Here is a 23576-nt window from a genome sequence, read left to right as displayed (position 1 = left end):
AATTAAATAACAAAATACAAGATTATTATTAAATACTGTGACTAATTTTATTTTTAAACAAAATGAAACATTTTATATGTACTGTATATTTCATTCTGTGAAACAAAGTACATATACTATGTGTACAGAGTGTAATGAAACACCATGCCAATATTTTACAGATAGATTCTGTGGTCAAAAAATAAGCTTAAAATCCTCTATAAACTTCTTCCAAAATCTGCTTTGTTTTTGAGATCTGCCAAAAAAGAAAGTTATTTTCAAATTTCTCACCAGAGTACCAACATTAGCATTATTAATTGTTTAAATTTTCTATTTTTTTAATGATTTTGTCAATTGTTTGAGGTAACTACAAGTAAATTTTGCCCAAGTAGACCTGGCTATAATAAATGTGAAAAAAAGACTTATCCACTTTACACTAAAAAAATAGTTGAAAAAGCATGTTTTTTAATGTAAATTTACTTTGAATAACATTTTGTATTTTACAAAATTAAACAGAATACTTTACAAGAACTCAAAATATTCACCAAGTCAACAGAGAAAATTCTGAGCAATTCAATTTCCATATATTCAAAACAACAACTATCATTTTGGCAGAAAGTTTAAAATTGGTTTCCAATATCATTTTTTACAGGCCAGATCTCAAAAATGAAGTAGCATTTCAAAAATATTTATACAGTATTTTAAGCTTATTTTTGATCTAGAATCTATCCCTAAAATATTGGCATGGAGTTATGTTACATCCCGTGTAAAGAGAGAGATATTTTGTATGTATTATAAAATAAAAATTTGCAATAATTTCCAAACTGAAAAATTCTATACCTAAATAAGATTAATTTTTACCAAACTCATGAATTGAATTCATATTTGACAATTAAAAACATTCAAATTTTAACATACTATTTTATTTATTTTTTTAATATGAAACTAATACAGAAACAAAGTTAGACTTTTGTTTATTCATGAGAAAGAAATAATTCATTATAATTGTAATTTATCAATTCTTTCAGACTGAAAAATTAATATCTATTTTTCATCTAATGAATGTTTAAAATATAAATATAATATTATCAAGTTATATTATTGTTCTCTATAAAATAATACATAATCAAATTTTTGTGGCAAAATAAAATTTAAATTACCTTTATTCAATTTAATAAGTTATCACTGTGTTTATTTAGCATAAATGCTAAATAATGAAATCTGAGAAGTAATTTAATCCTTCCAGATACATAGCAGAAAGAAAAAGAAGTATAAATGATGTTATTTTGCATTTCTATTACCTGATACTGATTCCAGTAAGATGTCTCATTTGGAGACCCAAAAGTACAGGAAAACTCTAATGCGTTCGCCAGAGGCTCTGTAAAAGCACCCTGAAAAATAAGTACAGGCTTTGAAATTCAAAATATTCTGGTGGAGTACAAAGACCACCATAGGGAGCCTCTGGCACCAGTCTTGATGATAAACAAAACTGGAAAACCATCAGTCTAGATTTGTCAATTTGTACATAATGTCAAAATAAAGTGAATTATGAAGTGAAAAATAATAAATTATGAAAAAATATGTATTTACCTGAATAAAAAAAATCCCACTAAATACAGCATATTTAATAGGATTTTCATTTTAGCATGCACACTATATTTCAATAAATACATTATATATACTATAGCTGCAGATCATGCATAAGTATAATATTATATATATGTTCATGACTTAATATTTTTATTTATAGATATATCAACAATAAACTCCAAAATAAATATATATAACAGTAGAATAGATTGTTCTTTACAGTTATATTAAATTGAAACAAATTGCAGCCCAATAAATTATACAAAAAGAAAAATACATAAAAATAATTTAAAGATACATCTTTCGTAATATCTTCTTAAAAAGATTATTAAATTAGGAATGTATTGATAATATTTTACAATATATTATAGCCAGATAATAATTAGCTATAATTATAGTGGCTAATATTTCACATTTTTAGTTTTAATGTCAGTAATAACCAGATCACTTCTGGTTCCAAGCTTGCCAGATATTTGATTCGTTACTGTATAGAGACAGTAACAGATCTAGACAAGATCAGAAAGTCATTGAAATCATATGCTATAGTAATTTGTTCAAATTTTAATGTCATTTATTCCCAAGAAAATTACAGATGTTAGTAAGAAAAATATCTGAATTCTTTTACAGATATGGAACTTAAAAGATTTTTTTTTTTTAACTTTTCGTTGTGTNTCAGCTTCAAAATAGTAACTTTTGAGTTTTTGACAAAAATACATGATGAAAAAGCAGCACATATGTTAGCTATCAACAGAGATCTTATAAGAGATCAAAGAGCTTCTGTATATAAAAATGCAGAACAGTTTTGGTATGTGCTTAATTTTTTAAAAAATGTATTAATAAAATTTTTGATTTGCATTCAAAAGGAAAGTTGCAAGCAAAAATACAGCCTTTACCTTGAAGGTTAGTAGCAGTCTCAAAAAGTTTGCATTTACAATCAAACCAAGTGTAGACCTTTAGAACAATGAAGGTAAAAGGTCTGGTAGGCTACTAAACCATTTAGGAAGGTTTGTAGTGATACATTTGTGTAAATGGATAACAAAGAATTGTCTAAAACTTGACACCATGTTAAAATTCAACACATACACTGCTAAGTGTAGGAAACCAACAGATTTATTTCAAAAATACTGTTTACAGACCAAATAGGTCTAGTGTACGTTGAATTTTTATCATACAGCATTTCAGAAACTTCAAACATAGACTTATCTTTAAAATAATCTTTATTTCATTATTAATGAAGTATCTTTGCTTTTAAATTGTGATATTTAATCCACAATATAAACTTGATGATTGAAGAAAGTTGCTATTTCAATAACAGACAATATTTTATTAATATTGATTTAATATAAATTTTAAACCTTATTTATAATCTACTATCAATAATATAAATATTTTTCTGAATGAAATCTTTAAGAAAATTCTAAAAATAGGTACAATTATTAATCATAAAAAATACTGTCAATTCAAACACAAAGATGATGCAAATAAACTTGAAATATATCAAGAAAAAAATGTTTATATTTATTAAACAAAATTTTCAGTTTCTAATCCTAGTTTATTTGTAACACCAGTAAACTATAGATTTCTGTATAAATTTATAAAATGAACTGATATGCTTGCATTAAATCATATTAAGATATGACAATATTATCATCTATAGTTGTTGACAAGACTATGTCTTGTTTATAAAATCGTATTGCCCGATGTTCTTACCAGCATAGAGGTATGAAGGAGTACATGTTGAGAGTTGATATTTAGCACAGAGTATTAGGTGCCCAAATCATTTGCGCATAAAAAATCCAGACTCGTAGGTAGTCAGGGGACCGAGAATCAAGTCAAAATAAAATCCAAAATGGAGACCCTCTTCTACAAACAGGCAAAACAGCCACCTCACCCCACCGAAGTCAGGTAGGGAAGAGTACCACCCACAGTCATTCTAAGAAATGAACTCTGACCTTAGGACTGAACACGTAGTTTCTTCTATGTTAAATAAAATTTGTAATCTAATTTTGTAAATTTAGAAGTGCTTCAAATATGACATTAAAACGATTTTATGTTGTTACAAGTGGGTTTTTTTAAACATTATCTAGTATAGTAAAATAGTGGGACCAATAAAAATTTGACATTATATTAGGGCTGTCGTTACATTCGATGATGTTATAATTGGGTTAAACTGTATATTGTTTGTGCAAAATAAAAAAATAATTTTGGATGATACAACAGCCACGATTATTTTTTTTTCAAAAACGGGAACTTTTTGTTATGCATCAACAAAAATTCACCCGGGTCGACATGCAACAGAGAGAAATTTTGAAATTAGATAGGTTAATTTCATCAAAGATGCATCATGGACGATCTCGTGGTTGTGGCCGGTGAAGTTTGAATGATTGCGCCCAAAAGCAGCGATATCAAAGAAGATAGGAGAATGAGAACGAGACCTGCCTTGAGCATCAAAGTGATTCCGTCTCTGAGACATAGTCGTGTCCCAAATACGGTTTTGCCATTTTACTTGTTTATTTTCAACAGAAATTTTCCATTGGGATAATCATTATTGGTTATGATTATAAAATATATGATGCTTAATTAGTTTAATAAATCTATATAATAATGCCAATCTATCTAAGATAATAAAAATGGAAACTGTCAAAACATAAATTCAAATTGTCTTTGAAAATATTTAATATTCTGACAGCTAAGTCAACCTGACCAATATTATACAATATTGGCAGGTTGACTTAACTGTGTATATTCATATATTCATCAATATATGAATATACATAGTTCCAATGTTGTCATTAATTAAATATTCCAAACTCATCAGTAACTGTTGAACCTGAGAGATGGAATATTAAGCCTGGGACAGTCACAAAAACTTTTTCATCATTTTCTTCACTTTTTATATAAAAAATTAAATTCTGAATGCTCCTGTGCCCAAGACCAAGACCAAATGATCTTGCTAGCTTTCCTCTATCTGATCCTGGTTGAATCTGTGGCTGTACACCAGGTTATATTTATTGTAATTAATAATTTAAGTTTATGTTAGTGTTCTCTTCCTTTGTTCTTCTGCATTCTAGAATTTTCTTTTATGATCCTTTTCCCTTGGGTGAGAGTGCCAGATCTTAGAACTAGAGTGAACAAAAAGGCAAACGGTGCCTTGAGGCAAGGAAGAAGAAAGGACATTCTTGGCCCAGACTTGGAAGAGGATGGTTGTGGTGGTGTGATACTCCAGACCGCATTAGCAACAGTTGGAGATTCAATGAACATTTAGTGAAGGAATCATGTTTTATCCTGATGATGATAAAACATCATTTCAAGGGTGGTGAGGTGGGTTCCAACAAGAGTTTAGACTAATTCATTATATTAGGAGGGGGGAAATGTTGAGATGGGTTCAAACAATACTTTAGACCAGATGTACTTGCTTATTACAGTTGTATGTTTCAGACCAAAAATCGATGCCAGCAGTCGCATTACACAGGTGGTCATTTAATACAGGTAACTTATACGAAGACTCTATGTATAAACTATTCCATGATGCAGGTGGTTGCCTAAGCAGTTTTCACTGTATTTGTATTTTATAAATGTAAATATAATAGTTTAAATGATAATTGCAAATATTTTCAAATTTTATAAATATTTCCCAAATAGCTAAAAATAAAAATATTTTTAAGTCTTATGAGGCGAGATTACAGAATGCAAATTCTTTTATCAAAAGTGGCATTTTAATACATAAAAGAATGTGATTAAATTGAAAAATAGTTACGTTTGGTGCCATATTTTTTTTTTTCCTGTAATTTTAATAAGTTAATTCTGAAATTATCAAATTAATGAGATTTTCTAATTTAGTCAACTTATCTATAAAGTTATATTCCATTTTATACTGAAAGAATAGCACTTACATCCTTTCCATTTTTGAATTTTTTCACCAGTTTTTTTGAGCTGTTTTTTTTTTCCATTTATCAGTTAAATTATATAATTAACATTAATTTAATATATTAAGTAAAATTATAATATTAATTTTTAATTTAGAAGATGTTAAAATAAAACAAACTGTAAGTGTTATTCTTCTTAAATGTTAACGATAATTTTATAATAATAAATATTTCATAATTATTTGAAATAATACATTTTTATAAAATAAAAAGATAAATACCATCATGTTGATGCAATAAAAAAATAAATTTTAATTAAGAAGGAAATTTTATTACAAATAACTATATATTAAATAATGTTATCATAATAAATTATATTAAAAAATATTTTTTAAATTGCATTTCTTTAGTAATTTTCATGATTTTATAAGCTATATTTGAAGAAATAAATGCAAAAATCAAAATAAACTAATCTAAAAAGCACTATTAAATTGACTTAAATAATATATACAAAGGAAAAAAAATCTGTTATATTTTTATTAAAATTTAATAAACATAATTTTGGCATACCTAAAACATTTGCAATGAAAAACAAAAAATTGAAATGTGATAATTCTAGCAAATGCGATATTAAGCTGATTAACTATTTCTAAATATATAAGAAAGTAATATGAAAAAAACCAAAGTTAAATTAAAAAAAAGGGTAGATTTCTGCATAAATCTGCTGGCTAAAAGTCACATATGCTTGTGGCACAATGAAAATGTCTTAATTAAAAAATAAATAAATAAATAGTAAACTTGCAAACTAAAAAATATAAAATTTACAAAATACAATTTCAAAATTAATATTTTTATAATTTCATTAATTCATTAATATTTGTTAAAAACAATAATTTTAAAATAATTTCTAGATTCTACAAGTTGCAACTAATAATAATAAATAAAATATTTAGCAGTGCAACTCTTAATAAAATTTTTGGAGCAAAAATTTAAAAAAAAAAGAAACGTAAGATCCATTATAATAAATTTTCAATATATTAATTATGAACAATTTTTAATATAAATCAAACCTGTTTAAAATAAATATATGTAAAAATTTAGGCCAATCATTATATTTCATACATTTACATACAGTATATAATAGATGATCAGACAAATATAAAGAAAAATGGGAGTCCTATATAACTGAACAAGCTTACAACAAATGACCTCATATTTAATATATTTATTCTATGACATTTTAATATATTATACATATTATAATTTTAATATTCTTTTCCTGTATATTTTTTTTTATAAAATATATTTATTTTAATTAAAACAATTGTTTTTAAATCTGTATAAGTGTAAATGTAGAGATTAAGAAACAAAGAGGCATTAATGCTATTAAATTTTGGTGGTTAAAAGTTGAGGGAATGGAAAGAGAGGAATATCTTGTGTCATATCTCAAGAGCAATTGAACTTAATGAAGATTTTATTTTCTATTAGCACTTAACTTTTTTTTTAAAACAAAATGCTTTAAGACTATCTTCAAAATTAAGCTTTTTGTCATTTTATAATTAAAAATATAAAAAGTTTTTAATAATAAAATCTGATAATAAAATTGTATGTGGTATAATGTGTTATGTTTAATAATATAAAATTTATTTTCTAAACAAAATCTCAGAACAGCCAAGAAAGTTATGAAACTCATTGCTGGATTTTTATAAAATGCTTTACAATTCTTTCTTCAATTATAAAATCATGGAAAATGCATTAACTGTCAAGAAAGAAAAACTTCAAAAATTTTATATGAAAATATCATATATTCTAAAAACTTCATTTAAAAATAGCAAAATGTGATTAAAACATTATCTTCGATGGATTTAAAATTAAGAATGAAGGAAGAATCAATTATTATTATTATTTAAAAAATAAAAAGGCAGTTTTATTTATAAACAGGTTTGAGTTATAAATTTAATTCTATAAACACATACCAAATTATAATAATCTTTCTTTTTTGCATAATTAAAACAATTTCAATATAGTTTTCAAGTTCCTTACATAAATTACTTTTTTTCTTTTTAGATTATTTCATAAAGAAGTTTTAATTAGGACTATTTAATATTAAAACCAATTAGAAAATTGAAATTTTTAAAAACAGAAAAAAGTAAGTGATAAAAATAAAATTTAACTTTTTTCAAAATTATTAATCTTACATTATTATTATTATCAATTATTTTATAAATTATTTAAGTCCTCATTGTATTACTTACTTTCTTAAATATTCTAAATTAAAAGTTTTACAATTTACTTCATTATGTAATTGAAGAATTACAAAATAATGTAATAAATAAGCACAAATTAAGCAACAGTTATCTTTCTAATTAAATTTTAAAAAGAAAATACTGTTTAAACTGTTTTATCTCAAAATATACGCATTTTTTTTTTTAATTTAAAAAATAACTGTAAATAATATATCTTAAATGTGTTGAAATTTACCTTCCAATAAAAAACAGCTTTATTAAATATAAATTAAAACGATTTTACTATGATTTTAACAATAATTGAATTGATAATTATAACATAATGAAATAAATCATAAAATCAACCAGTTTAATATTTCTATCTCTATTGTCAAATTGTTGAATTTAGAAAAATATAAAAGTGTCAAATTCATAAAATATTTATAAAACAAGATGAAATATCTTATAGCTGATTTATATTACCTTTTTCTCTTCTTCGTGTTTACGCATATCTTCTTCCCTCTTTTTTTTTGTGTGTTCAGGCATAACATCATCTAGAAGTTTTAGTTCTCTTTGTGTAAATACAAAGTCAAGTAATTTTCGAACTCCAATCATTACTACAAGCTTTAAAAAAATAATATTTTAAAATAGTTATGAATTATTAATTTATTTAAAAAGTCAAGTTTATTATATATTTATATTCATTAATATATTCATTAATTTACTCTTTGAAATAAAAACAAAACAAACATGTCCAAATTTAAAAATAGAATAAAACAAATCAAATATATTTAAAATTCAGATTAAAAACTACATCAGGATAAAGAATTACAATATTTTAAATCATCTTTTAAAACAACAGATTGACATGTTAAAAAATAATTATAAAAGCTCCTTTAATAAGCCTTCTTCAGGTTGTTCTTTACATCAAATTTTGTTGAAGTCTTCAAAGTTTTATAAAATTTCAAAGGCAATTCTATCTTGAAATGCTTCAAAATTTTTCTACACACCAATGTTTTCTTATGCTGGAGAATACAGCACATGCTCAGACTATCTACAAACTTTACTGGAGAAAATAATAGTGTTAGTTTTAAGATAACTAACACAGTTATTTTTTCCAATAAAGATTCTCAGGAAGAATTTTCAAAGCATTCCAAAATAGAATTGTCTTTGAAATGTTATAAAAATTCAAAGGTTTCAACAAAATTCAATCTAAAGAACAACCTAAAGACAACTTATCAAAGGAGCAAAAAAACATTTGTACATTTGTAATGCTTTCTCCATGCTACTGAGAAAAATAAGTGACTTTTCTGTAGATCACATAATTTACACTAAGAATTGCATTTTATTGTCACCTGATATAAACATAAACTTGGTTCTCCTCCAATCTGGCCAAACTTTATGTTTAACATTATATTTTTACTACAAGACAATAAATTCCCATACTATATGAACATAAAACCCATCAGAAATTTGAAATTTTTTAAAAATATATTAAATCTATTGTTTTCAAAGGTGTAATTTTAAAGTTTCAATTCTTTTTCCCCTGTATAATTTTATATTTTAATTTAAATGCATTTGATTATATTTTCAAACTTGGGTCATAAGAAGTTTTAATTAATAAAAGTGAAAGTATTCATTAATTTATTTTATCATTTCTTTCAATTATCTGGCAAAATATCATCTACAAATCTGAGTCATTATTTTTGCAACTGCTCTAAATATTGCAATATTTAACTCATATATTACATATTTATTTTATGAATTTCTTTAAAAGATAAAAAAATTAGATTTGAAATAGTAATTAATTTTAACCATTCTGTGGCATTGCAATTTACTACCAATAAATAAATTATTCTCTCTATTCAAAAATTATGATATAAAATCATCAATTAAAATTTTAATAGCTAAATAACTCAGAATTGTTTGCGTTTCAAAAATTTCATTCCCTGACAACATAAATATATAACACTTTTGCATACTAATGTAACTTATACCTATGTATGTATTATTTATGTATGTATAAGTTACATAAAATAGAAATAAAGTGAATTTTGACTCAAAATAATTTTTTGAGGATAAAATTAAAAAATTTACAAACCCAGAAATATATCAATTCCTTGTTTAAACAAATTTAATTTTAAATTTACAAAATTGAATTTGTTTAGGCAAAGAATTGACACAATACTGTTGTGATTAATACAGGATTCTCCTTTTTACTCAACTCTTAAAAATTCTCTGATTTTTCCAGATTTTCTGACTTTCCCAATATATTTTCAAGTAAACTTTTACTATTTTAGTAACAAAGTTCCAAGGATTAATTTTGTTGATTAAATCGATATTATGACCATACAAATAAATTTGGGTCTATGCAGAATTATCCTTTTTAATTGTCCAACAAGAGACAGATGGTAACAACTTAAAACCGACAAATGACATTAAAAAATACACACAATACAATTGACGCCGACCTTTTCTTAGAGGATCCGACGCCAAGAACACAGTATTAAAATTCTTCACAATATCACTTAGGTAAAAAACAGTTGTATTTATATCCATCTGCTGACCTCTGGTGGAACTCTGGAACAGCTTCATTATTTGCATATGTACATTAGTAACGAAGTTCCAAGGATTAATTTTGTTGATTAAATCAATATTATGACCATACAAATAAATTTGGGTCTATGCAGAATTATCCTTTTTAATTGTCCAACAAGAGACAGATGGTAACAACTTAAAACCGACAAATGACATTAAAAAATACACACAATACAATTGACGCCGACCTTTTCTTAGAGGATCCGACGCCAAGAACACAGTATTAAAATTCTTCACAATATCACTTAGGTAAAAAAAAGTTGTATTTATATCCATCTGCTGACCTCTGGTGGAACTCTGGAACAGCTTCATTATTTGCATATGTACATTAGTAACGAAGTTCCAAGGATTAATATCGATTTAATCAACAAAATTAATCCTTGGAACTTTGTTACTAATGTACATATGCAAATAATGAAGCTGTTCCAGAGTTCCACCAGAGGTCAGCAGATGGATATAAATACAACTTTTTTTTACCTAAGTGATAATGTGAAGAATTTTAATACTGTGTTCTTGGCGTCGGATCCTCTAAGAAAAGGTCGGCGTCAATTGTATTGTGTGTATTTTTTAATGTCATTTGTCGGTTTTAAGTTGTTACCATCTGTCTCTTGTTGGACAATTAAAAAGGATAATTCTGCAGAGACCCAAATTTATTTGTATGGTCATAATATTGATTTTACTATTTTAGTTTTTATAAACTAACAGGGCCTTATATTAGGTGGAAAACAAATTATCTTACATAAAATTTAACTCTTAAAAAGTTATCTGATATTTGAGTTGCTATTTTAAATTACAACAAAATTCTTATTCTTGGCTTTTAGATCAAATAGTAAATTTTTACAGAAAACTAGAACACATTTTTTACATATACAGTACTTACATGCATTACCAAATGCTTACCAAAATTGATATATTGGAGAATATAAAAAGTTTAAATATTGAAAATAAATTTGCACTTTAATACACAGAATAAAGTAATTAAAATATTATTATTATTTGTTTTAAACCTCTAATTTAAGATATTAAAGAATTAGAACTATTTAATAGTAATTTTCTTAGTTACTATAACAATTTTAACAATTATTTCTAAAGCTAAATTCAAATAATTATTAACTTTCTAAACTACTGAATTTTTTAAAAATATATTTACCATCAGTGGAAAGGCAATTGAAGTTGGCTTGTAGGATTTAATAACCCATAGTAAAATAAGACAAACCAGTTGTACTAAAGTAAACAGATGAACTCGAGTAGTAGGTACATGTCGCAAAAATGTAAGATCTGGTTGGTATTTTTGTGGCATAAATAAAATTAATATACGATCATATAACTGCAAATAAAGAAATGCATTCTTTCAATTTTCAAAATTACATTATAGACAGAATTAATATTTTATAATTCTAACAAAAACCAAGATTTATTTCCTAGTAGTATCAATCATTATTTTCTAATTGACTTAAATTAGAGAATGACTAATTTATTATAAATTTAATATAAATTAATTTTCTATTTTAGATTTATTATTAAAGTATAAATCATTAGTGAAATCCTAAAATATATACATATTCATTGTAAATATATGCATTATATACCTGAGATCCTTTAAGTGATGAAAAGCCCATATAAAGAAATACACCAAATAAAACTGGCATTGGTATTAACTGGTCAATAAATATAAAATATATTTAGCACAATTTTTCTTAATTTTTATTTTTAAAGATTAAAAACAAATAAGAAATAACATAGAATCAATTAGAAATTTATAACAATTTCTAAAATTTAAGAGACTATTCATTACATTTTCCCAGAATATTTTTTCCTGAATAAAAAACAAACAAACCTTTCATATTTAAGTTTAAAAAATTATTTATTTATTAAATTTAAAATTTTAATTTAATATTATATAACATTATACATTACAAATAGTTTAGAAATGAGTCTGAATTTGTATTAAGTCAAACATTTCTTATAAATACATTGATTATTATATTAAGTTTAGCTACAAATTTGATAAAAACAAAATTAGTTATTTTAATCATTTTTAAAAGTTTGTAGTAATGAATAATTTCTTTTACAAAAAACACATCAAATCATTGGTCAATTATTAAATATAAAAATGAAACTAAAATATAATATTAACAAGTTTAGATTATAAATGCTTAAATTCCTTTTCTATGACTAAAAAACAACTTCTTTAACCTTAATTTTTTTTATGTCTATATTTTGCAGTAAGCTATATCTAACAGGATAATATCATACTATTTATAACTTATGCTTTACTTTGATAGGAAATTTTGCATACAAACAAAAGAAACAGCAAAAAAGTACTGGACGAACTAGTCAAATCTGTTTTGACTTTAGTTGAAATGACAGTTTTTGATAATTATATAAAAATCAAATTTTAGTTAATTTCATTACCAGATAATTATTATTTGAAAAAAGTATTGCTAATTTAGAATAATTTGTCAACAGAATTAATTCTAAGTAGAAATTAAGAAAGTATTATAAAAAATAAGCATTTAATTTTCAAATATTTTCAAGAAGAGTGTGGCTTTCATTCAGAAAAATATGGTAATCTACCTCTTAACTAGTAATGATTATGCTATTCTTTAAGATGCATGTTTACAAATTATATTAAAATGATTAATTTTTAAAATAAAAATGATTAAAATATTATACATCAAAATATAAGAATGTATTTAATCTTCATAAATATTGCAATTAAAATTTTACCTTTAAAACTGGTGTAAAAAATACTGATAAACCTACAAGAGTAAATATGCATAGTTGAGTAACACGCTGTTCTCTGAAATGCAATACATACATTTTAATAAAATTTTAATATACATTAGAATGTAAAAAAAATTTCTTAATTATATATAACAGATTAACTAACCTAACTCCCAAAAATTGTGGTTTTTCACCAGGTGCAGAACATTCAGATTCCATTCTTAATGAATTCACATGTGTCATAGCTAAGACAGTTGCAGCAACAAACCATGGCAGACCCAAAATAGAACAGATTGCAATTAATACAGCTAAAACAAACAGATCAAGGTGATATCCACAGCCTTTCTAGAAAAGATTTTAAAAATTTTGAAGTTAAATATGTAGTTTTAAATTATATTTTCCTTTTTAAAAAAAAATACACCACAAATGTTTACCTTTAATTTGTTTTCTTTTCGATTTATTATTACAGCAGTTATTTGTTGATCCATAAATATTAAAATTGTACATAGAAGAGCAGGCAATACTGCAACTAATGCTGTCCACCAGGGATTGGTTCCAAACCATGGTATTAACCAATCTCTTTTTGGCCATGTTGGCTATTTAAGAAGATAATACAAAAGTATGTATTCAAGATTATTTTGAAAAAAGTAATAAAGAACAATAAAATTTACTTTATATAAAATATTATATTGGAAAGAAAGATATATTTAAATCCTCAAGCAAATTATTTCTCATTGAATGTTTTAATGGATATTTATAAATATTTAGATATATTTTATTTTTTTGACAAAATACACTAAGTAATATTGTAATCATGGATATTGTTACAAGTCATCTATCATCATCAGAACCAATATGTCCAAAACATATAAATTACAGTATACAAAAGTTTTGTAATGTTATTTAATCAGAAATTTACTTGTAATCATCATTGTTACTAATGATAAGTTTGAATTTACTTAGACAGTTAAGAACAACCAACTGATAAAACAGACAGTATATAAATTATAAGTCATGCCATTCCAATAAAAACATTAGAAAAATGGTCATAATTAGTTTAAAATAAATCATCCAATCATATAAATTTATTCTTAATATGTTAAACATTCACTTTAATCTTGCACTTGATACTGTATACAGTAAAACCGTTTAGATTTCAATTTTTGGCACATTTTACTTGATCATTTATAGACTAGTTAGTCTATAAATGATTAAGTAAAATCTGTTGTTGTTTCTGTTGTTAAAGACTGATCTTCATTATTGTTTAATTACAGTATAGTACTGTAATAAACTTCTCATAATAATGGAAGAAGCAAATAAGAAATCTAAACTTTAAAAATAACTTTAGTTAAATTTCAATGGAAACAATTTGTTTTAATTTTTAAAATTAAGAACTAATTACAGTAATTAACATTCTAATTCAGTTGTTTCGTTATTTCCATTATTAAAGCATTTAAAAATAAAAACTATTTTGTAAAACTAGATTTTTCATCAAAAATTGCCCAATTGTATTAATTTCCAGTTAACAGTGCTAAGGAAAGGCATTTACTTTGTTATTAAATTATTATTAATCTCAATAAGAGATTGTGCCTAACATCTACTCCAAATTATTTAAAATGTAATTATTAATTGTAGCAAAAAATAGCAAGATACATTATGACAATCATTTGGCTTTTATTAATATCATCAGGTTTTGAGATGTTTATACCATTTGATATTTGTTTTTATTCAGATCTGAATATTTTTAAAATTATATTTTTAGAATATTTCAGGTATATTTTTTAATATAGTAAATTTGTTATTTTGTAAAAATTTTATAAACATACAAATTAAAAATATATTTTATTATATATATTTATATATCACTTTTTACCTTAAACTCTTGTGGAACTTCTAATTTTGGTGTATTGATTCCAACACACAAATCTATTACTGTCATCAATAAAATTGCTATCACTACTGAAAAGTCACTGATGACAAGACGAATCTTAAGAAAAAAATTTAATAATTTATGATGATAAAAATTCTTCTATCATGTTAAATATAAAACATATAAATTTACCTTAGATGGAAAAAAGGGAGTAAACCTGAAATCTTTCAAACATATAGAAACTACAAATGTGGAAGCAAATAAAATAATTGAGAAAAGGAAGACATTAGGAACTGATTCAGGTACTTTACATGCATCACCCACTAATGTCCCATTTAAATTAATACATTCTTTTTTGAATGCAGATACCAGATTATAATTTCCAATTGATAATGTTGTTGTATTATTTGACAATTCACAAAAACAGTTAGTATTATTATTTAGTATTAAGGGAAGTGAGCTCTCCATAGGATATTTATCACCTATATGAAGTACCTGAAAAATAAAATTATGGTTTTTATATAATTTTACTTTTGAAAATTTTATTTAATTTAAACATTAACAACATAAAATTAATGTAAATATAAACAAAATAAAAATTATTTATAATGTTTTTATAATGCAGCTGACCACAGATTTTCCAACACACTTGGTTCCAAAGTCTTGCCAAATTAACAAGTTTTCCAAACTAACCAAGATCATATAACTCATAACAGTATGTCCTGGACCACTAATTATAAACCTCCCAAACTGTAATCATTTACATACCTATCTGAGGCATAGCTATATGCTGAGTTTTACAGTAGTCAGCCAATTATATTTTGATGTGTAACATTTTTTTTTTTGGTCAATGAGTTATTTCAATAAATTTACATTACAGTAAATTATGTAAATTTAGTATTTTTTAAAATTTATACAGTAACTTTATAATTATTATTAAATTAATCAAGTTTAAAATATGATAATATAAATACATTAAACACATAAAAATTAATATTATATTCATTCAATTTCCAATAAAAATTTTTTATCAAATTTTAAAATAAAAATTTGGCTAAGAAATTTCAGACATTTCACCATTGGCAACTCACACTTTTAAACATATTTTGATATTCCTAAATTGCTTTTCTTATACCAAATTCTATTATTGTACATTTTCAGCTGATAAATAAACAGTTTTAAACTACTGTATGATGGCACTATCTTCCAATTTTAGTTTCAATAGCTTCAAAATCATTCCTGAAATTTTTATTGTCTTTTCGATCTATGGTTTAATGATATTTTATGTATCGTTACGTATTCACAGTAAAAAAGTAAAGCATTTATTAAGAAGAGATTTTATAAACTTTCTTTTATCTCTCTGCAACAGATGTCTTTATAACATGCAACTGCTCCTTTGAAATGTTTGACTTGCAAACACAATTTTAAGGGTCATTATATCTAAAAGTCAAAGACTGCTTGTATATTTAATTTTGATTTCAATTCAAATGAATTTTATAAATAGAACTTTTATTTATAAGCATATTTAATTATATCAGATAATTATATTAGTTATATAATATATACATTCATTTTAAAAATTGCTAAGCCATTTTTTCAGCTTAAAAAAATATACAAAAATTTTAAAAATGCAAACTGTATCACATAAATTTTGACTACATTCAACTCAAAATTAATAATATATCAACCAGTTTATATAAATCATTAAATTAAAATGAACATTTGTAAATAAGAAAAAATATATATAATTAAATCTGAAAATTAATCAAGCAGCATTAAAATTTTTTTTAAATTTAATAGTTTAAAACTAGAGAGATTTTTATAATATATGCAATAAAAAAGGATGGTATGTGTTGTAAAATATTAATAACATAAAAATGAATTAATTTTAAACGAAAGATGCTATCAAACTGCAAGAACTTCATTACAAAAATATACTAATAAATAAATTATAATTTAAATTATAAATATAAATTCATATCAATACCTTTTCGATAGCTTTGTAAATAAAAATCAGAGATATAAGAGTAGCAAAATTTTCTTCTGTAAATCGAGTAATATAACATACAAGAGCACTTGCATCAAATGCCACCAATAAAAACAAAATAATAGAAGTCCATATTCCAATCCATAAACGAAGTGATAAATATTGTAAATTATATTCTCTGTTTAAAAATAAATTAGAATTTTAAATAATTTTTTAGTAATTATTAAAAATTAATGAAATTTATAACTTTAATATCTATTTTAAATTAATATAGTAAATACAAAAGATAAATATTTATTAGCAGATTGAATTTAAAACTTACTTGCAGATATCAAATAAAATTGTTTCAAACACTAAAACTGGTCCCGTACTTCCAAGAATAGTTAAGGGCTGTCCACTAAAAAGACCATAAATAATACCACATATTGCACCTGATAGTAAACTTTCCATTGCTGCCTAAAATAGAATTTTAAGACTTTAAATATAATGATAATTTTTTTTTAAATATTTCTAATATAAATATATATATAACAGCTTTATTTTAACTAATATATTATTAAGCATTCCAACTTGCACTTGTATCTTAAAAGTGATAAATTTCCAATAATTCTCCCCTCTCTATATACTGATTATCAGAAAACTATTTAGAAACTGTTTTCAATTTTATAACATATTAATTCTTTATAGCAAGTAAGAGCTATGCAATTGAGTATGATTCTCAAACCTGTCGTTGGATGTTGTATAGCCTGTATGAAACTTTATTAGTGTGAAACCACCGGAAGGGGGTAGGTCTCCCAATCCGGCAACAGGTTGTTAAACCCTTTCACTGTCAGGATGGGTGGTTGAAGGGTTCTTTTTCCCGTTGTAACGGGTCGAGTGGTGGAGGGAGGAGCGCGTCGGTGAGACGACAGGCGATATACGAGAAAACGAGGAGGCCAGATATAACATAAGAAAAAGTAACAATTTATTAAACCAAGTAATACAACGTATAGTTCGCGTCCCTAAAACGCGGGGAGACCGAGAGAGAGCTTACAATAATTGGTTCCATACCTCTTGATCTGTTATCCAAGCTACTCGTTGAATTAGGAAAATTTCTCTTCTAGGAAAGTTCACTGATGTAGGAAAGGTCACTGTTTAACTATTTGAATCCTGGATTTAGGGAAGTTCACTAGACAAAAAGGACACTATTTGAAATTGGTCTTCTTCCGGCACCTGCTCCGGTACGACTCCCCCGAGAAGGGGAAGGAAGGGGTTTTTATAAGTTCGGCGTGGGAGAATGGTCACGTGATTGATTGTTGTGAGGTAAAAGGTATGTAGATGGGTCAGAGTTGTTCCCGGGACCATGCTAACTATCAACTTTGGCGTTGGAATGTGGGATTAGTTTCGAATTGAACGGATGTTTATGTCGAATGTAAACGAAAAGTTTTTTTTCCCCGTTAGGTTTCACTTTAGGGTAATGGGAAAATTTAATTAGATTTTAAGCAAATACGGCAAAATAATCGGTAGAAATTCCGAATCTCACATTAGTAAATCAACAACACCAATGGAAATTAATTTACTTTATATCTGGTAGAATGATCATTTCAATCAGGGCAACATTGCATAGCAACTTGTCTCAACATGGGATAATTCTTCAAACATCAAGTATAGTATGGGTTTTATCAACATTAAAATCTTTTTCTCATTTTCTTTGGGTCATAATTATTTTAGAATTTATTATTATTATTAACATTATTTGATAAGACAGAAATAAAGTAAAATGATAATGAGCAATTATTTATTGTGACATCATCACAATAATGGGCTGCAATTTTTAATCATGTTTTAAATTTAATTTAAAATATATGCTCTCCACCTCAAATTAGTAGTGGCTTGCCCCTGTACATCATACTTTTCCTTTAACAATAGAGTCATGATGGTCATCTATCTAACACTCTTCAGGAAAATATTCTTCAATTGAAATAACATAACTTCTGGTTTGAATTGAAAGTTCTTATATACAGTGGAACCCCGGTTAACGAACGTAATCCGTTCCACGAGTCCATTCGTTAACCGAAGAAATTTTTCCCATAGAAATTAATGCAAATACAATTAATCCATTCTAGATGTCAGTATTTTTGTAATTTTATTTGTAAAATGGGTTTTTTTTAAGTGAAAATATAGGAAAACATGCTCATATAACAGTCGATCTAGGTTAAATTTTCGGAAAAGGGGAAAGATTTGACGGGTATAAAAACATCACATACAATCATTAAAGTTCTAAAATGATAGATAGCAGAAACAATAGGCTAAATTATGAGCGAAAGGCTTATAGGTTTATCAACAATCTCTGATCAGAGTCGATGAACAGGTGTCAAATAAACGCCTCTGAACAAACCTTTCTCGTGACCTGATCTGGTTTTAGTTTTCACCTGGAGACAAAGAAGAAAACAATCGGGAAGCGAGGAATGGGACACAGGACCAATCAAAAGATAAGATTCAAGGAAGAAATACTATAAAAACCTCAAATTTCAAGGTTAAAATGCAGTTTTCCTAAAAATTCTACGATGATTAATCTGTGTCATCTTCATCTGGATTAAGCCTGAAGTTTTGGCCACTAAAATTTGTGTTGTGTCTCGCAGACCGCTCCAGTTGTTGCAGCTCTGTCACCTACCATCGCTTCTGTGACCAAGCGAACCAATCTCGTTCGCTCTGGGGCTATGACTGATCAGCTTGCACTATCGTAGGACCAGCGATATGTCACTCCTCAGTGCCGAGAGAAAATACTGTAGATAAGCCATTTGCAACTACCTCAAATATGTAAGCATCTTCCCGTTCTAATAAACGATTTTCACTGTAAAATATTTGTCATCTTTGTCTCCTCTGCCACCACCAACGTACGAATGGACCCAGACCATCACCGACACACGATTAACTGATTTTCCCTAAAAGTCGGCAAGCTTACAAATTTGACACAAAAAGCCGTTAAGTTTGTTATCCGAATTTTGTTCGTTATCTGAGACAAAATTTATCCAAAATAAAAGTTCGTTAACCGATTTGGTTGTTAACCAGGACGTTCATTAACCGGGGTTCCACTGTATTGTCTTTGAAACCGTGTTTGATAAATTTGTTGGACTTCGAACTAAAAGTCAACTAAAAGGAGATGGAAATAAAACCAAGTGTTTATTTAAAACTCAATTTTGAGTTCAAAGTCCAACAAAGTTCTTATATAGTTAATCAGGGCCTCCTGCCCCTAAGGTTTCTGTACCTGATTTCATCTTTCATCTATCTAACTCCATTCTTGAGATCAAGGAAAGACAGATGGACAATAGTGGGAATTTTTTAAGCAAAGATCAGAACTTTTATGAATGTGGAATCCTGCTACTACCAGAAAGATGGCAACAGGTATTAGACCAAAATGGTCAATATATAATTAAATATAGTATTTATGTATCATAAAAAAAGTTTTTTTCATGGAAAAAAAATGAAATTACTTTCCGAACAACTCAATATAAAGATTATCTTACGTAAGGATTTATCACTGAGTGACCAATCTAACACATTTTAAAAAATTTTCTTCTTCTAAATTACAAAGGCTGGTTTTTTTCAACCTCTGATGATCCATAAAAAAAAACTCCAAGTGTAAATAACAAAATGAATTTATTACCAAAAGTTAGGTACAAATGTGGTTACTTTTCGACATAATCACCATGAAGATTGAAGCATTTGTCATATCTGTGGACGAGATTTTCCATCCCCTCTTCATAGAATGTTGCTGCCAATGACTTGAGAATGTTTTGAAGAACATCATTAGTCACAAACCTCTGCCCTCCTAGCCATGTTTTCAGTTCAGGAAAGAGGTGGAAGTCTTCACACATTAAAAAGTTCCAAGCTGGGTGGAAGTCTTCACCACTTTTAAACACTCAGCGTCCCAATATAGCACCGAGCAACTTCCACCTCTTTCCTGAACAAAAAACGTGTTTAGAATAGCAGAGGTTTGAGACTAATGACGACCTTCAAAACAACGTTAGGTTCCATCATTGGTGGCAACATTCTAAGAAGAGGGGATGGAAAAGCTCTTCTACAGATATGACAAATGCTTCAATATTCATGGTGATTATGTCAAAAAGTTTGTACCTAACTTTTGATAATAAATTCATTTTGTTATTTACACTTGGATTTTTTTTATGGACCATTGGAGGTTGGAAAAAAAAAAACAGCTTACATACAACACACTCTACTGGGAAATACATAACAAAAAACACAGAACCAGTAACCAGTGGAAATAAAACAAAAAACTATTTCTGGACAAACATTTTCTAACTCCTCCTGAGTCCTTCTTCAGGTGCTACAATGGTTACCTGGTGGAACATCATTCAGAACATAAAAGCTTCTTTTAAAAAAGCTTTTATGTTCTGAATGATGTTCCACCAGGTAACCATTGGACAATATGCCACAGGATATATATAGATCATCATTTGAAATTTTATAGCTGACATTTTTACCTTAAAAGATTAAAGGTTAAATTATCAATTTAGCATGCAAAAATGTAGTTTTTAGATCTATTAACATAACTATTTTCAAATTTCTCTACCTATTAGGACCACAGATATAAACCAAGCATGACTTTTCTATGAACATTATACATACAATTCAGAACTTCTATATTTCTTAACGTATAAAAGAAGATACTTGCCATTAACAATCAAATAATTATAAAACTAATAAATGAATTTTAAAATGAGAAACTAAACATTCGATAATTTGACAAAATCATGACTGTTTATACACGCACAGAATTTCTCAATATAGTGTAAAATTTTAACATAATTGTAATAAATCATAATGAAATATAAGCATATAAAATAATTATATTAATTAATTTATAGAGATCTTTTTATAATACATAGTTTTAAAAATTTGATATTTTATATTATTAATACTTACTATCCGTTTCTTAGTTGCTTCACCTAATAATCCACCAAAAGTAATGATTGGAGTAAGACAAGCAAAATATAGAAAAAATACTGATGCTACTGATTGAAGAGCCAAGGCATCTTTAAAATCACTCAAATACCATGGTAATTTACGTTTCACATCATTAATAAGACCTCCAAACAATCTGAAAAGTTTATAATTAATATTGTTATTATAATAATAATAAACATTTAAAAATAAAATATTTTCTTTGAATAATATAGACCTTCCAGTTCTCTTTAATCCACTTTCTTCTCTTTCTTTTTCTTCTTCTTCTTCTGTATCTATTTTATGTTCAGGTTCATTCTTTTTCCTTCCATCCTTAATTTAAAAATAATATAACCATTAACAATAAATAAGAGACAAGAGTTGAATATAATAATCATCATATATATTTACATGCATGCTTATAAACAACGTACAATACATAACAGTAAAACCTCACTGAAGTGGCCACTTTTGGGGTGTACAATTTCTGGTCACATAAGTGAGGTAATCAATCACCTGTAAACAATATTAGGATGATACATGAACATCAACTCAAAAACCCAAATTTATAGTTAAAGCCAAACAAACTGTCAAATTGTTAAGCTATATAATTTATTATGTAAATGGACATATGTTAAGTTCTGCTACTTGGACCTCTGAGTGATCTTTGCTTTCAGAACTTAATGTTTAGATATTACCATACTGGTCACTCACAGTGCTGACTGGAAATGATTTAAGTGCACATGGCTTTCCTCCTCAGTGCTCAGTCAGTTATCACTTTCACTTGGCATAGTCTATAAATATTTATATTTATTATAATTATTAAATCTAGCACAAGATGACAGCATAACTAACTACTCTAGACAAATTATTTAGTGTTTAATTACATAGCATTATTATTAACAAAGTTTTGTATATTGCAATTTGTTTGGCTTTTCTACATTATTTCTATTCTTCTGAGTAGTGTAAGCCATATACTATCAGTATATTGATAGTTACCTAAGTGGGATTATATACAAAACTGTAGTTAGGAGTACTGTACTGAATCCCGCTAATTTTATTTTTAATTTCGATTTTTATTTTGATATAAATGCCAGAGTTTTAAATTTTTAATTTTAATTTTATTTTAAATTTATATTAAATAGTTTTAAGTTTAATTATTACTTTTGGTTTTAATTAATTGGCTACCTAGTTACATATAAATCAGGGCTGTGGAGTCGCGTAAAAATCTACCGACTCCAACTCCGACATTTCCTTATCATCCAACTCCGACTCCGACTAAAACACCAAAACTCCACGACTCCAACTCAACAGCCCTGCTAGGGCTGTGGAAGTCATGTAAAAATCTACCGACTTCAACTGCGACTCCGACTTTTCCTTACCATCCGACTCCGGCTAAAACATCAAAACTCCACGACTCCGACTCCACAGCCCTGATATAAATAAAACGAATACCCAGTGCACTAATACTCCTCCAAAGATGAGCTAATGGAATTTCATTGTATTAATATTGGATAACAGAATATTGAAATAAAGTATATGTACAGTGAATGTACAGCAGTTTGCACTAGAATTCATTCAAACATATGTTTGCAGTCTACTAAACTGAATTGTTTAGTACCCATAGACAGAATCAATATGTTTATGAAATAATAGTAAAGATTTTATATAAATACTGTACGTTAACAGGAAAATTCAGAAAAAATTATTAAACAGATGTCACTAGATATGCATAATTATTCTCTGAATATCAGAAAAAACATTAATAATTAAACTGGCTTTTACATCAG

At 26.4% G+C, this 23576-nt stretch overlaps 1 protein-coding gene across 1 annotated transcript in view; it reads right to left on the bottom strand.

Moving 5' to 3' along the window:
• LOC111624881 (sodium-driven chloride bicarbonate exchanger-like) overlaps window positions 1-23576 on the bottom strand; it is an 84517-nt gene that overhangs the window by 14201 nt on the left and 46740 nt on the right. The window contains exons 12-22 of the mRNA XM_023367855.1: window positions 17165-17298; window positions 16843-17020; window positions 15048-15350; window positions 14859-14972; window positions 13420-13581; window positions 13152-13330; window positions 12989-13061; window positions 11848-11916; window positions 11409-11585; window positions 8144-8284; window positions 1281-1370 (exon numbers count right to left, since the gene is read on the bottom strand). Of these exons, the coding sequence (XP_023223623.1) occupies window positions 1281-1370; window positions 8144-8284; window positions 11409-11585; window positions 11848-11916; window positions 12989-13061; window positions 13152-13330; window positions 13420-13581; window positions 14859-14972; window positions 15048-15350; window positions 16843-17020; window positions 17165-17298 (1620 nt within the window). The remainder of the gene's footprint in view (window positions 1-1280; window positions 1371-8143; window positions 8285-11408; window positions 11586-11847; window positions 11917-12988; window positions 13062-13151; window positions 13331-13419; window positions 13582-14858; window positions 14973-15047; window positions 15351-16842; window positions 17021-17164; window positions 17299-23576) is intronic.

This window comes from Centruroides sculpturatus, unplaced genomic scaffold, assembly GCF_000671375.1.
Source record: "Centruroides sculpturatus isolate CEXI.00-Female unplaced genomic scaffold, Cexi_2.0 scaffold476, whole genome shotgun sequence".
NCBI lineage: Eukaryota > Metazoa > Arthropoda > Arachnida > Scorpiones > Buthidae > Centruroides > Centruroides sculpturatus.
Note: the sequence above shows the minus strand (reverse complement) of the source record. Positions and strands in the feature narration are given on the sequence as shown.